This window comes from Bufo bufo, chromosome 9 (assembly GCF_905171765.1).
Source record: "Bufo bufo chromosome 9, aBufBuf1.1, whole genome shotgun sequence".
Classification (NCBI taxonomy): domain Eukaryota; kingdom Metazoa; phylum Chordata; class Amphibia; order Anura; family Bufonidae; genus Bufo; species Bufo bufo.
In genome coordinates this window covers 10,453,665-10,467,477 of record NC_053397.1, presented here as the reverse complement: position 1 = coordinate 10,467,477, position 13,813 = coordinate 10,453,665, and the positions used below count along the sequence as shown (strand labels likewise).

General features: G+C 47.1%; 1 protein-coding gene across 1 annotated transcript in view; it reads left to right on the top strand.

The window, feature by feature from the left end:
* Positions 1 to 9,068, top strand: part of RAD18 (RAD18 E3 ubiquitin protein ligase) — a 303,633-nt gene extending 294,565 nt beyond the window's left edge. Inside the window, exon 13 of the mRNA XM_040407201.1 lies at positions 7,912 to 9,068. Coding sequence (XP_040263135.1) covers positions 7,912 to 8,005 — 94 coding nt within the window. The 3' untranslated portion in view covers positions 8,006 to 9,068. The remainder of the gene's footprint in view (positions 1 to 7,911) is intronic.
* The last annotated feature ends 4,745 nt before the right edge of the window (positions 9,069 to 13,813 follow it).

Here is a 13,813-nt window from a genome sequence, read left to right as displayed (position 1 = left end):
AGTTTGTCATGTTCACAGTCTTGTTGAGCTGAAGACAAATTATATTTACTTCTACAAATTGACATGCAGTGACAGAGCGCAGCTCGCTCGTTCCGTTAGCTGCAGGGCGATGTTTGTATTACTGCAGGGGGCGCCCCCGAAGTTGTATCCTTCACGGGCCTAGAGTCAATGACCCCTCTCAGTCTGGATATAGCATGTTGAGATGAATAGACCCGCAGCTTGAGGCTCCAAACCCAGCATTGTGCAGACAGATACGAGATAGATGGTGCATTCGGAAAGACCTCAGACACTTTTTCTTTTTTATGTCGCACCCTTGCACTAAAATAAAAAAAAATTCAAGTTTCCCCATCAATCGGCACTTAATACCCCATAATGCGAAAGTGGAAACTAAATTTTGGACATTTTTGACAATTTATTTAAAAAAAGAATAACTTAAATTTATCAGTGACTTATGTATTCAGACCCTTTGCTATGACACTTGACATTGCGCTCTGGGGCTTCCCGTTTCTCTGGATCAGCTCTGAGATGTTTCTCCACCTTGAGTCACCTGCGGTAAATTCAGTTCATTGGACATGATTTGCAAAGACACGGCCCTGTCTATAGAAGATCTCACAGCTGACAATCAATATCAGAGCAGAAACCAAGCCATGAGGAGGAAAGAACTGCCTGTAGAGCTCAGAGACAGGATTGTGTGGAGGCTCAGATCTGGAGAAGGGGACAACAACATTTCTGCTGCACTGAAAGTTCCCAAGACCACAGTGGCCTCCATAACTGTATGGAAGGAGAACAACCAGGACGCTTCCTAGAGCTAGCTGCCCCACCAAACTTAGTAATCGGGGGAGAAGAGCGTTGGTAAGAGAGAAGACAAAGAACCCAATTGTCACTCTGGCTGAAATCCAAAGAACCTGTGTGCAGATGGGAGAAACTTCCAGAAGGTCGACCATCACAGCAGCCTCCACCAATCTGGGCTTTATGGTGGAGCAGCCAGAAAGAAGCCTCTCCTCAGTAAAAAAAAAAAAAAACATGAAAGATTCACAGAGTTTGTAAAAAAAAAAAAAAACCAACATCTAAAGGACTCTCAGACTGAGAGAAAAAAAGAATCTCTGCTCTGATTGAACCAAGATTGAACTTTTTGGCCTCAGTTCTAAGCGTCATGTCTGGAGGAGACCAGGAGTGTCATATCACCTGCCCAATACCATCCCTACAGTGAATCATGTTGGTGGCAGTCTCATGGCTGCAGGTATTGAGGTGCCGCTTATCACCTGCCCAATACCGTCCCTACAGTAAAGCATGGTTGTGGCAGCATCATGCTATGGGAGACAGGTCAGGGTGGAGGGGAAGCTGAATGGAACAAAGTACAGAGATTCTTAATAAGAACCTGATCCAGAGCTCTGGACCTCAGACTGGGCCGAAGGTTCACCTTCCAACCAGACAATGACCCTAAGCACACAACCAAGACAACACAGGAGCGGCCGAGGGACAACTCTGAGAATGTCCATGAGTGGCCCAACCAGAGCCCTAAACCCAATGGAACCTCTCTGAAGAGACCTGAAAATGTCTGTCCACCGACGGCCCCCATCCAACCTGACAGAACTGGAGAGGATCTGCTGAGAAGAATGGCAGAAAATCCCCAAATCCAGGTGTAAACCTTATGGCATCATCTCCAAGAAGACTGGGGGCTGCAATCACTGCCAAAGGGGCTTCTACTAAATCATGAGTGAAGGATATGAAGACTTATGTCCTGAGTAAAGGGGCCGAAGACTTATGTCCCGAGTAAAGGGGCTGAAGACTTATGTCCCGAATAAAGGGACCGAAGACTTATGTCCCGAGTAAAGGGACCGAAGACTTATGTCCTGAGTAAAGGGGCCGAAGACTTATGTCCTGAGTAAAGGGTCTGAAGACTTATGTCCCGAGTAAAGGGGCCGAAGACTTATGTCCCGAGTAAAGGGGCTGAAGACTTATGTCCCGAGTAAAGGGGCTGAAGACTTATGTCCCGAGTAAAGGGGCTGAAGACTAATGTCAGTGTGGATTTTAGTTTATTCTTTTCAGTAAATTAGTAAAGATTTCTCACTTTCTCATTATGGGGAGCTGAGAGGGTGTGAAGACTTTCTGAATGCATGGTGTGTAGTGGTTGCAGTCCGGGGTTATCATACAGATGTGGCTGCTGGATGTCACATTATGAGGAGCAGCACGTGGAGCTGTAATCACAACTCTGCAATTATCTCCATTGACGTGCTGCGTTTAATGGTGAGCAATGCTGGTGTCAGGGGCTCTGGCCCTTTGTCCTCATGTGACAGTGCGGACGGTGCAGGTATTGTGCGGATGAATCATAGACTGTAATTACCGGCTCTGAATGGTAATGAACATCGGCTTTCTTTTCCCTAATTGACAAAAAAACAGCCCCCCTCCTCCGTTATCTGGGGTCTTATGCGGCCTAGGGGCCATTGCTACCTCTGCACCCCTCTATAGCTGCACGTAGATTTTTCGGTATTCTTATGCCTTTATCCCTAGGGATCTACCCTCTTTTTGCTTGTTTGACTTTACGAGTCGGGCTTTTCAAATTAGGGCAACAATAAAATGTATTGATGCATTTTGCGCCCCAAAACGCGTTGACCGCCCATTGCAGTGCTGTTTTTGATGGGATAAGCTTCGGATTTCATTTGGACATCTTGCTGGAGGTTTTCTATTTCTATAACCAGATTGAAGACCTCTATTCTTCCCACTGCCGGCTGTAGACTGACTTCTTGTTTTGTGTCTGTGCAGCTACATTTCAAAATCAATAAGGTTTGTATCGCCTCTAAGTGGTGCGGACTTGGCGTGTGTTCCCGGGGAGCCGCGGTCCTTATTGCCTGGGGTCTGACTGATTTGTGCGCTGGACATGTGTTTCCCTTAAATAGAAGGCTCAGGTTTGCTTCAGCTGTGAGGACACGCTCCTGTTTTGTTCTCTCGAGGCTTTGAAGTGCTTGTTTTCTTAGCATTAGCCCAGAAATTTCATTTCATTTCCTCCTCTGATGCAGGAGACCTCACTGACCATACAGCGCGACATAGCTGACGTTACCCCCTGCAGCCCTCATAGTTATAATGGGATTACAGCCCAGTGGTGCCATTTCCGGTATTACTGAGTATTCGCCTCTATCGGACTGGAGGGCCCATCCTGCTCAGTACAGGACGGCTCTGTGTCCACCTGTAATTCCATCATAGCCTCCACCATTACAAGCACTGCTAGGACCAAAAGTGGCCCCATGTTGTAGGTGGGTCCAAATTGACATAAGACGGGACAATTGAAGTAAGCAGGGCCAGCATTACCATAGTGCAGCACAAAATACCGCCCCAGCAGAACCAAGTATTCAGCTGTATCGCCATCCTCCGGGCGGTGAGACAGCTGAGTTCAGCAGGGCACCGTAGTGACCGCTTCGGATGGGATGTCTTCTGCTGGATCCCATGATCCAGCAGAACTTTGGCCTTGCATGTGATCTGATGGTTCTCGGGTGGATCATTCCCCCTGTACTGTAGGGTCCTCTTCTTCTAGAGCAGGGATGGCCAACCTGAGGCTCTCCAGCTGTTGTAAAACTACAACTCCCACCATGCCCTGCTGTAGGCTGATAGCTGTAGTTAGTCTGGGCATGCTGGGAGTTGTAGTATCAGGTTGGCCATCCCTGTTTCTTCTGTTTCCCGGCTGATAGTCATAGATGACAGAGCAGGAGTCACAGTGATTGAAGGCGCTGACGCCAGCAGCAGTGACTAACAAGTGGCCTTTACCTCCCACACAGACGGGAGTGGGTGCTCACCTCTACTGCCCTCATTAATGGCACACCGTTATTACACCGCACCAAGTATTAACCCCTCGTGTCTAGACAATAGGTGCCTGTCCATCAGCAGTGACAGCTCATCCTGAACCCCTGGAGACCAAGGTTTTTATAATATCCGGTGACTGACATTCCCCATAGATATTGTAGGTGATAGCGAACTGTGACCCTCTAGACCCCTGAGGGGCTCCAGTGCAGTATCATTTATTAAGTGAGTAATCCTTCACAAGTCATAATTCTGATTCATTTTAAAGGGATTAAGCAATGATCACTAATATATTCCTTCCTATTATGATGGCATAAAGGAGACCCCCCACCACTCCTGAACGTGATCCCATAGAAGTGAATGGAGGCAGCCACCTCTCCCTTTACAGTGGTCGCAGGATGAGGGTGTGGGGACCCTCGTTCTGGAGATCGGTGCTGGTCTCAGGACCTGCATTAATCAGACGTCGATGCAATTTCCTGTCGATGGGCCACAAAAAGGTGGGAATACCTCTTTAAATCTCGGGTTACTCTAGACTTGGCTGGACCAGTTCTATCTTGTCAGCTCCTTCCCTCCTCGGTCTCCTGCCAAAGTCGTCTTCCCCTCGGTGATTGATGTAGATGCATTTAAGGAATACACACGTCACATCTCATCCAATTTCCTCGTCTGATGTTTTTTTAATTGCCACAGGATCTTATCTTTGTTGGGTTCGACATTAATATTTGCCTCCAGGCTCCCGGTTCATTCCCAGTGGAGAGAACCCTGCATGCACCATTATTAGTGCTGGTTCTGTTAATTGGACTCATCTATGACTAATAACATTGCCTCCGTTATTTGCAGGAGCTGCCATCAGTCAGCTCTGAATGATGAGGATCCTGGAGCTTCTCCAAGAAGGCTGCTCTGACTGAGGAGAACAGCATTTAAAGGGGTCATACATTTTTGCACAAAATGCCTCTTTCACAAAAATGTATACACCAGAAAACGGGCATTACAGGTTATAAGTATATGACTTCTGTGGTACCTAGGCAAGCTGAAAATTAAAATTGGGTGGTGGGCATTTTTGCAATTAAAAACGATAGCATTGTGTATACAGCTCCTGTGCAGACCTATGTGATTCTCTGGTTACAGACAGTACAAGAGGAGGCATAGGGCAGAGAGTAACGTGACTGCATGATCAGACTACACAGGGATTGTTTGTAGCCTGTCGCCATGGAGACACTTAGGTCTGCACAGTGGCTTACATACAAAATGTGATGTGTCCCCTGTTCAGAGTGCCGCCATCCACTCCATTCACTGCTGTGGTACCTGGTTTCTTCTCTTTTCCTCTCTTTTCTCACTATGCAAATTACCATTTAAGGAGAAACCGTTTAGGTTTGCACACTCCTTCCTTAGATCCGCAGAAGCCGACCAGCCCTGCAGCACATTTCAGTAGGCTGCTATAATCTACCCGGAATCCATCACTGACAGCTCATGAAAGTGTTCAGAGGAAGCCCAGATTACTCCCAGGCAACAGGATTCCAGCTAATTAACTATGTCCATAAAATAGCCTCGTAAAGTTTGTAAAAATTACACCACTTAAGATTTGTCTTCTCTCCATCTGCCGTGCAGGTGAATGGAATCTACTTTTTCCTGTTATCAGCCATCTCAGCGTCGGCAGCCCCCCATGATCACTACTTTGTCACACATCCCCAGTGCTGAGAGTCCATTACCTACATATCTGTGACCGGTATCAGACGCTCCTCTTATAATGCTCTGGCCTGTTCAGCGGACAACTTTCTTTCCCAAGCCCCTCATACACATGCAGGCTTGGCTCGGCTGAGCATGCATGTGTCCTGAATGGAGAAAACTACTGCCAGAACCCTATGGTAGAGGCTTTCCTCTCCATGAACAAGAGGATCAGGCATATTGAAATCCAACTGGCCAGTTGTTATCTCTGCTGTCGGGAGGGCCACATGCATGTTAGATAAGCGGCCGGGTCCACCAAAATTGGTGGGTTCGGCTGGCATTTATCTAATGTGTGCAGCCAACTTAAAGCTCTGTTCACATCTGCATCATAGCTTCCATTTATAAGGGAAACCCTGCATCGTGGATAAAATCAAAGTCCATGGTGACAGCTGCGCTTTGTCAGGTTTTCCAATTCTTAAAATCTTCCTTCAGATATGTTTTTGGCATCCATACACATATGACATCGGGCTCGATGATTTCTGGCCCTTTTAGCACAAGCGGGGTTAATGCTGGCTGAGCAGCACCATGTTCCAGGATCCAGCCTCAGCTCAGATCCAGCAACAGCTGCCATTAGACAAGTTTCTTGTCATCGTAAGATTTTCAACACAAAACCTACAGCTTCCTGAGGAATCTTCTGTAAAATTATAGTTTTTTCTAGGGAGAAGGCTGTGACATCGTGTGACAAGTAACCTGTATATTGTGTAGAACCTATCTGTGTATAGGATACTTCTTCTATAGTGCAGGAGTAATGGACTCCAGAATGCAGATCACTAGAGCAAGCTCAGTTCAGATACTGAACAAGCAGGGCATGCGGGGGGAGAGTTCAGCTCTGAAGACAGCAGAATAGTGAGTGCAGCTCTGGAGTATAATACAGGATGTAACTCAGGATCAGTACAGGATAAGTAATGTATGTACACAGTGACTGCACCAGCAGAATAGTGAGTGCAGCTCTGGAGTATAATACAGGATGTAACTCAGGATCAGTACAGGATAAGTAATGTATGTACACAGTGACTGCACCAGCAGAATAGTGAGTGCAGCTCTGGAGTATAATACAGGATGTAACTCAGGATCAGTACAGGATAAGTAATGTATGTACACAGTGACTGCACCAGCAGAATAGTGAGTGCAGCTCTGGAGTATAATACAGGATGTAACACAGGATCAGTACAGGATAAGTAATGTATGTACACAGAGACTCCACCAGCAGAATAGTGAGTGCAGCTCTGGAGTATAATACAGGATGTTATTCAGGATCAGTACAGGATAAGTAATGTATGTACACAGTGACTGCACCAGCAGAATAGTGAGTGCAGCTCTGGAGTATAATACAGGATGTAACACAGGATCAGTACAGGATAAGTAATGTATGTACACAGTGACTGCACCAGCAGAATAGTGAGTGCAGCTCTGGAGTATAATACAGGATGTAACTCGGGATCAGTACAGGATAAGTAATGTATGTACACAGTGACTCCACCAGCAGAATAGTGAGTGCAGCTCTGGAGTATAATACAGGATGTAACTCAGGATCAGTACAGGATAAGTAATGTATGTACACAGTGACTGCACCAGCAGAATAGTGAGTGCTGCTCTGGAGTATAATACAGGATGTAGCTCAGGATCAGTACAGGGTAAGTAATGTATGTACACAGTGACTCCACCAGCAGAATAGTGAGTGCAGCTCTGGAGTATAATACAGGATGTAACTCAGGATCAGTACAGGATAAGTAATGTATGTACACAGTGACTGCACCAGCAGAATAGTGAGTGCAGCTCTGGAGTATAATACAGGATGTAACTCAGGATCAGTACAGGATAAGTAATGTATGTACACAGTGACTCCACCAGCAGAATAGTGAGTGCAGCTCTGGAGTATAATACAGGATGTAACTCAGGATCAGTACAGGATAAGTAATGTATGTACACAGTGACTCCACCAGCAGAATAGTGAGTGCAGCTCTGGAGTATAATACAGGATGTAACTCAGGATCAGTACAGGATAAGTAATGTATGTACACAGTGACTCCACCAGCAGAATAGTGAGTGCAGCTCTGGAGTATAATACAGGATGTTACTCAGGATCAGTACAGGATAAGTAATGTATGTACACAGTGACTGCACCAGCAGAATAGTGAGTGCAGCTCTGGAGTATAATACAGGATGTAACTCAGGATCAGTACAGGATAAGTAATGTATGTACACAGTGACTGCACCAGCAGAATAGTGAGTGCAGCTCTGGAGAATCATTCTACGACATACATATTATTAGGGAATAGTCTGTGTTACAGGAGCTGTATGTAGATTTCATGCATGAGGTTTATAGATTATAGATTGTTACAGGATGCAGCATCAGATGTATAGATGTTAATGCCGATCGCTGTTCTGTCTCTGCAGAGGTCCATCCCAAAGCAGGAGGAGGAAGAGGAAAGTCGTCCCCTCGGCATCGTCTAAGCCTCAGACATCTAGGAGTAAGAGACAGCACAAATAAATGGTTTTGCTTCCACCGGGGACTGAGGACGACTTAAGAGACCTAAAGAAGCAGAACACAGATGACTTCCATCTTACCCAGAGAAGCGCTGCATCTGGAGTCTGGGAGAGGCGCTCTCAGCATTTCCCCCCTGGAATTCCAAAACTTCCATGTTAGAAGCACTATGGCCACCATTATTACACCCAGCTTTCCCAGATTCCGGAGCAGATAATTGGCTATTTATGCAGTGATACAGCCTGGAACAGCCATGGACAATTCAAGGAATTATTTGCCTGGGAGAAGTAAACCTTCCATAACTCTCCCCGAAGACTAATCTTTCCTCGAAGAACCTGAGGTCACAGGGATGGGAGAAGCTACCAAACCGTATTCCTCTGGGTAGAGGGTGTGGAGGAGCCCCATTGACCCTGTTCTAGCTGCATTACACACCTTTCAATGTGAATGTAAGACTTGAGATGGAAACTTTGATACTTTTGGACTTTTTTTTTTCCTGATGTTTTCATCCTTTATTTGCAGCTGCCGTCTCTTACCGCGCCGTCGTAGCCATCAGTCACGCCTAAGTGCACTGATGTCATTTTAGTTTCATTAAATTTTCAATGGCTTATTTTATCATCATCTCGTCACTGTAACGATTGTTTTGTACTTTTTATACTTCGCTGGTTGCGCTACCAAACTCGTCCTTTAAAACAGGCTGCAGCCGCTGAATAAAAGTTTTCTCTTTGCTGCTTTCACCAGACGCACATCCTTCATTTCAGGGATCGCCATGTATATGCAGTGTACCGCCGGCTAAAGATGAAAGGTTGCCGCTTCTCTCTCTTCTCCGCCTTCGCTGCTTCAGTTCCTCTGATGAAGGAAGAAAATACTTGTATTCCCCATGAATAACAATCCTGCAGCCTCTTTACTTAGAACTCTCCATCGGGTCATTCCTCTGTTACTCATCCTGGAAATGTATAAATAAATGGACAATTCCCATTGTTAATAGGGTGTGTGCCCTACACAGTTTGATGCTAGCGGCACTAATTGGATTGTATCGGGGGGCATGGGGACAGTCCCCATTGAAATAAAGAATTACATTTCTTTAACCCCTTACACCTCTAGCCTGTTTTTCACCCTTGTGTTTCTGTAACTTTTTTATATTTCTGTCAATGTTGCTGTAGTTGTAGTTTTTATTGGCACTATTTTGGAGTAAATATAATTTGTGGACTAATTTGTGTAATTTTTTTTTGTGTGGGGAATTGGAAAAAAGGTCAGCAAATGGGCTAAGGCTACTTTCACACTCACGTTTTGGCTTCCGTTTGTGAGATCCGTTCAGGGCTCTCACCAGCGGTCCAAAACGGATCAGTTTTGCCCTAATGCATTCTGAATGGAAAAGGATCCGTTCAGAACGCCTCAATTTGCCTCCGATCAGTCTCCATTCCGCTCTGGAGGCTGCCTGCAGCGTTTTGGTGTCCGTCTGACGAAACTGAGCCAAACGGATCCGTCCTGACACACAATGTAAGTCAATGGGGACGGATCCGTTTTCTATGACACAATCTGGCACAATAGAAAACGGATCCGTCCTCCATTGACTTTCAATGGTGTTCAAGACGGATCCGTCTTGGCTATGTTACAGATAATACAAACGGATCCGTTCTGAACAGATCCGTCTGTGCAGATCCATGACGGATCCGCACCAAACGTGAGTGTAAGGCCTCTTTTACACGGGCGTCATGTAGGGGTGGGCGATATGGCCTAAAATCTATATCGCGATATATTGTTTTATATATTGGGGGGGGGGTTTAAATTTTTTTTTTTTACTTTTTATTTAATAACTATTAGCCTTCTTAAGGGCTAGAACCCTTGTCATATTCACCCTAATAGAGCTGTATTAGGGTGAATAGGACTTTACACTCTCACTGCTGCCCTGTGCTTTGTGCACACAACAGCAGGGAGCTGACCATGGCAGCCAGCCTCTCATGTGCCCCCCAGCCTCTGATCAGCCCCCCAGCCTCTGATCAGCCCCCCAGCCTCTCCCTCTTATCAGCCCCCTCTGGTAACTCAAACCCCCCCCCCCCCCCCTCCCCAATATTAATCATTGGTGGCAGTGGCCACAGGGTCCCCCTCCTCCTCCCCCATCATTGGTGGCAGTGGGCAGTTCCGATCGGAGTCCCAGTAGTGTAATGCTGGGGCTCCGATCGGTTACCATGGCAGCCAGGACGCTACTGAAGTCCTGGCTGCGATGGTATGTTAGTGAGCAGCATTATACTCACGTGCGCCGTGGCCGCCAGGCGCTCCTTCTTCTCATAGGTCTGTGCGGCGCATTGCTAATGCTATAAGCATTAGCAATGCGCCGCACAGACAGAAGAAGGAGCGGCCACGGCGCACGTGAGTATAATGCTGCTCACTAACATACCATCGCAGCCAGGACTTCAGTAGCGTCCTGGCTGCCATGGTAACCGATCGGAGCCCCAGCATTACACTGCTGGGACTCCGATCGTCCTGGCTGCCATGGTAACCGATCGGAGCCCCAGCATTACACTGCTGGGACTCCGATCGGAACTGCCCACCGATCGGAACTGCCCAATGCAGAGACTGAAGAACAGTCAACTGAGGGGTTAATCGCGCGGATCACAGCGTGCAGTCATAGGGGCCGGGATATGGCCGGCACATTGGTATTCAGGCATTCATTGGTGGCGCAGTGGTCACAGTCCCTCCCCTCCTTCTCCACTGTGCCGGCTCAGGAAACCATGGTGCGCGCCGAGAGTGCGATCATATCGCGGTTTGGCGATATGCGCAAAATCCATATCGTGGCACAAATTTATATCGCCTATATCGCCCACCCCTAGCATCATGTTTTAGGGCCAGATAAGATGCGGGTGCGTTGCGGGAAAATGCACGATTTTTCCGCGCGAGTGCAAAACATTGTAATGCGTTTTGCACGAGCGTGAGAAAAATCGGCATGTTTGGTATCCAGGCCCGAACCCGGACTTCTTCACATAAGTTCAGGTTTGGGATCGGTGTTCTGTAGATTTTATTATTTTCCCTTATAACATGGTTATAAGGGAGAATAATAGCATTCTTATTACAGAATGCATAGTACAATAGCGCTGGAGGGGTTAAAAAAAATTATGTAATTTAACTCACCTCATCAACCTGTTTGCAAACAAGTGGATTAAGGTGAGTTAAAGCGAACCTTTCACCAGGATTTCACCTAATAAACTATTAACAGTACCTTATAGATTATGCTCATTCTGTTCAAATGCATTCTTGTCCCGCTTTCCTGGGATGTATATTGATGAAAAAAACGACTTATAAAGTCCTTGTCTCCAGCTCCTGCAGTCACGGTGGAAGTCAAGGGGGTAGCCCTTCCCTCACTCCGGGCTGTACCTCCCCTGCCCTAACCCCTCCTCTAACTAGTGAAACTGACACCCGGCTCAGTCGCCGGGACCGCGCTTGTACTGGCGGCGCATGCGCCGTTGGTCTCAGTAGCAGCGCGATCCCGTCTAGGCGCGGACTGAAGCGTGATCCTGTGAGTGAATTGCGCATGCGCCGTCCGTCCCCGATGCCTCCCTGTCTTCTGTTCTTCAGGCGCGCGCCTGAATAGAAGACAGGGAGGCATCGGGGACGGACGGCGCATGCGCAATTCACTCACAGGATGGCGCTTCAGTCCGCGCCTAGACGGGATCGCGCTGCTACTGAGACCAACGGCGCATGCGCCGCCAGTACAAGCGCGGTCCCGGCGACTGAGCCGGGTGTCAGTTTCACTAGTTAGAGGAGGGGTTAGGGCAGGGGAGGTACAGCCCGGAGTGAGGGAAGGGCTACCCCCTTGACTTCCACCGTGACTGCAGGAGCTGGAGACAAGGACTTTATAAGTCGTTTTTTTCATCAATATACATCCCAGGAAAGCGGGACAAGAATGCATTTAAACAGAATGAGCATAATCTATAAGGTACTGTTAATAGTTTATTAGGTGAAATCCTGGTGAAAGGTTCGCTTTAAATTATTTTTTATTTTATTTTTTAACCCCCTCCAGCGCTATTGTACTATGCATTCTGTATTAGGAATGCTATTATTTTCCCTTATAACCATGTTATAAGGAAAAATAATAATGATCGGGTCTCCATCCCGATCGTCTCCTAGCAACCGTGCGGGAAAATTGCACCACATCCGCATTCACTTCCATGGGGCCTGTGTTGCGTGGAAAACGCACAAAGAGGAGCATGCTGCGATTTTCACGCAATGCACAAGTGATGCGTGAAAATCACCGCTCATGTGCACAGCCCCATAGAAGTGAATTGGTCCGGATTCAGTGCGGGTGCAATGTGTTCGCCTCACGCATTGCACCCGCGCGGAAATCTCGCCCGTGTGAAAGGGGCCTAAAAGTAAGTTATATAAGTTATATTTATTCTATGGGCGTTACGATTGCGGTGGTAGCGAATAATGATGGCTGTATGAGTTATTAAGGGGTTAATGTTCAGCCTCCTTCTGCGGTTTAATAGGTTCTCCAATAGGAGCTTTGTACGACTGCATTAAAATCGTAACCCCCTATTAGTGGAAGAGGCTCCTAGGATGTGGTTCAGGTTTAGGATTCCTGCTCTGTATTCAAGCCTGTACCTTATGCGGAGGTGCACTTTAAGTTTCGTGCCTGTCTGCTTGTAAATGCCTTTATGGATAGGCAGTCGCCCGTAGATCGGTTTTGCTCCCTGGATTGAGTGGTTGCTCCGCTGAGAAGTTTCATTCCCTGCAGAAATCAATGATGCAACCTGCCCGACTGGTGCAGCACCTCAGGGAAGGCACAGAGCGCTTTATTGGAAGATTAGCCTTCACCCCACATTACTGTCATTTGTGGTCATGGCTACGGCCAAGAGATATCTGAAGAACCCTAGGGAGAGAAACAACGGGAACAACCTAACCCAGCTAGGTGTGTCTTAGCTAACCTGACTAAATGGCTTGTTGGGTGCCCTAAGCCATGATCGTGGGTAGGCCTGTAAGTGGGCAAAAACCAAGCCAAGTAGGGTAGAAAAGGAACTTGAATGGCATGTGCAAACTAATCCCCAGGCCAACTGCAAGGCGTCAGGGATCTAGAGCGAAAAATTCGGGGTGTATCAGGCAAGGCCAGAAGGAGACCTACAACCCATCTTGTGGATGACAAGGCCAGAGACATGATGCTCAATATTGCGGATACTGCCCCAAAGCGGAATGGAGGACCGGGAATACGTTGTGAAATGGATCATGAAAACCAACTGAACCTTGTAAAGTTTTGGTTCTAGGGAGTACTGGCAATGCGCTAGCCTCAGGAGATCGTGGGACCAAAACCTAACTGCCTAGACTATGCAGGAATGAGGGCCAAAAAGAACCACGTAGATAGGAAGAGAATCCTTGAATAGTTCCCCAGACAACAGCCATCTGCTAGCCGTGGTCCGCGCGTTGTTCTACTGTGTGCCCCTGAGAATTGTTTTAGCGCTTGAGACGTGAAGACCGACCTACTATCTGAATCTTCTACTGTGAGGAAATGCTGGACCATGTCCAAAACCCGATTCAACGTGGTTGTAGGGAGTCTGAGGTTAGTGCGGTAAGAAGCTACGAAGCCATAATATACAAGATTCTGACTGTGCCCTCCCATGAGGGAGGGAATGCAATTGCAATGAAGCTACTGGCGAAAATGAATTCCTGGTCGTGGTAAAAAGGCAAAGACTTTGCGCGGGGACCTGGTTGACAAGATATGATCGACTACGATCAGAGACTGAAATGCTAGAGGGAATTACCCTACTTGTTCCTCCTCTGGCAGGACCTGAACGAAAGCATGAACAATTAAAGCAAGACGAAATATCT